The following is a 1,648-nucleotide window of genomic DNA, read 5'->3' on the forward strand; positions in this document are numbered from 1 at the left end:
TACTACTACGCAAAGAATTTAAAACAACATCTCCCGGATGGCCCAAATGAGAATGCCAAACATTGGATGATAATATAGCAAAAGCAGATGGAGTGGATGATGGTATGGCTCGATTTTTGGTGGTGAATGGGTATAGGTCTCCCGAACTTTCACATCTCATTAGTTTGGTCCCCGTCTGCAAATCCTTCACACAAAATCCAAGAGGATCAAATTCAACAGAAACCATATTGTCAGTAGTAAATTTACGAACGGAAATAAGGTTTTTGATGATTTTAGGAGCATGCAAAACATTGTTTAAGGTGAGGGATGGTTTGTCGGGTTTTAATGAGACATTGCCATAACCACGAATAGGAATCATATTGCCATTTCCAACCATAATGCCATTGTTTTTGCTTAATTGAAAATAAGACGAGAGAGTACCTTGGGACGAAGTCATGTGAGAGGTGGCTCCAGTGTCCATATACCATTGATCATCCGGTTGTTGCAGAGTCATTGTGTGCATTGCTTGGTCTATGTCTGTGGGAACAGGAGCAGAGGGTGTCATGGCTACATAATATGGGGGAGGTGTAGCCACGACAAACGCCTGTTGAGGAGGTCTTGGCCCAACAATGCCTGGTTGTGGCTGCTGTGATGGGGCTTAGCGTGGCTGCCAGCCGGTTGTCGGATGTGGGCAAGCTGGAGTGGGCCACGGTTGTGGGCCCCATGCTGCTGTCCAAGGTGGAAACATCCATGTCCCAGCCACGGTGTTCGACTGCTGCTGGTGATGACGCGGCTGGTTCTGGTTGTTGCCGCGGTTGCCGTTGCCGCCTCTGTTGTTGTTATTATTTTCATTGGGCTGCTGAACATCATTGACCAGATTATTAGCAATATTATTATTGACAAATAAAGCATTTTCCAAACTTGGTTCATGGGCAATGTCATCGGAGTGACTGTCTTCTTCAAGGTCGAGCATGGACCTTAATTTGTCGAAGGTCGGGAGGGGCGTACGGTGTTGGACGATTGTCCGAAAGGTTTTGAACTCGTCGGTTAGTCCGCGAAGAGTGCGGAGCACCATTCTTTCGTCGGTAACAGGTTGTCCGACATTGGCGAGGAGGTCCGAGAGAACCTTGAGACGAGGGCAATAGGCTTTGACGTTTGGAAAGTCAGCCAGCTTCGTGGTGGTAAATTTTGCATCGAGTGCTAGTGCCCTTGTCGACTGGTTGTCTTGGAATATTTGTTGGAGACGATTCCAAGCGTCGGCAGCGGTGTCGTCTTGGTGAATGATCGTATTGAGGAGACCATTGGACACCGTTCCATAAATCCACTGACGAACAATATCATCAAGCCTTGCCCACAAAGCCTTTGCCGCGGCTATTTCAGTTTCGGTCATGGTGGCCAGAAAAGAGGGAGGTTCCTTTGGAGGGAGAATGTGGTCAAGCACGAGGTTCGCACGACAATGGAGTTTGAACAATGTGGACCAGTTGTGGTAGAGACTCCCTTCATAGTCAAGGATGATAGGTATGCAAGTTTTGATGTTTGTTACGGTGGTGGCTGGATGCAGTTTCTCAGCCATAGTGATAGAGGGAGAAGAGGGCACGAGAGGTATAGGGAGGTGTTTAGAGGATCAGCTAGGTCACTAATACCATGTGAGAATGATAAGCCGTGCTAT

General features: G+C 47.6%; 1 protein-coding gene across 1 annotated transcript; it reads right to left on the reverse strand.

The window, feature by feature from the left end:
* Positions 1 to 637: 637 nt before the first annotated feature.
* On the reverse strand, positions 638 to 1,369 carry LOC110791139 (uncharacterized). Its single transcript, XM_021995894.2, has one exon. It carries the CDS (start codon positions 1,367 to 1,369, stop codon positions 638 to 640), a length of 732 nt encoding a protein of 243 aa, XP_021851586.2.
* Between the last annotated feature and the right edge of the window lie 279 nt (positions 1,370 to 1,648).

The sequence above is a fragment of the Spinacia oleracea genome, chromosome 5 (genome assembly GCF_020520425.1).
Source record: "Spinacia oleracea cultivar Varoflay chromosome 5, BTI_SOV_V1, whole genome shotgun sequence".
Taxonomy (NCBI): domain Eukaryota; kingdom Viridiplantae; phylum Streptophyta; class Magnoliopsida; order Caryophyllales; family Amaranthaceae; genus Spinacia; species Spinacia oleracea.

What these genes read in the sequence shown, in the direction of transcription:
- LOC110791139 (XM_021995894.2), bottom strand. Translation starts at nt 1,369, where the DNA reads ATGACCGAAACTGAAATAGCCGCGGCAAAGGCTTTGTGGGCAAGGCTT.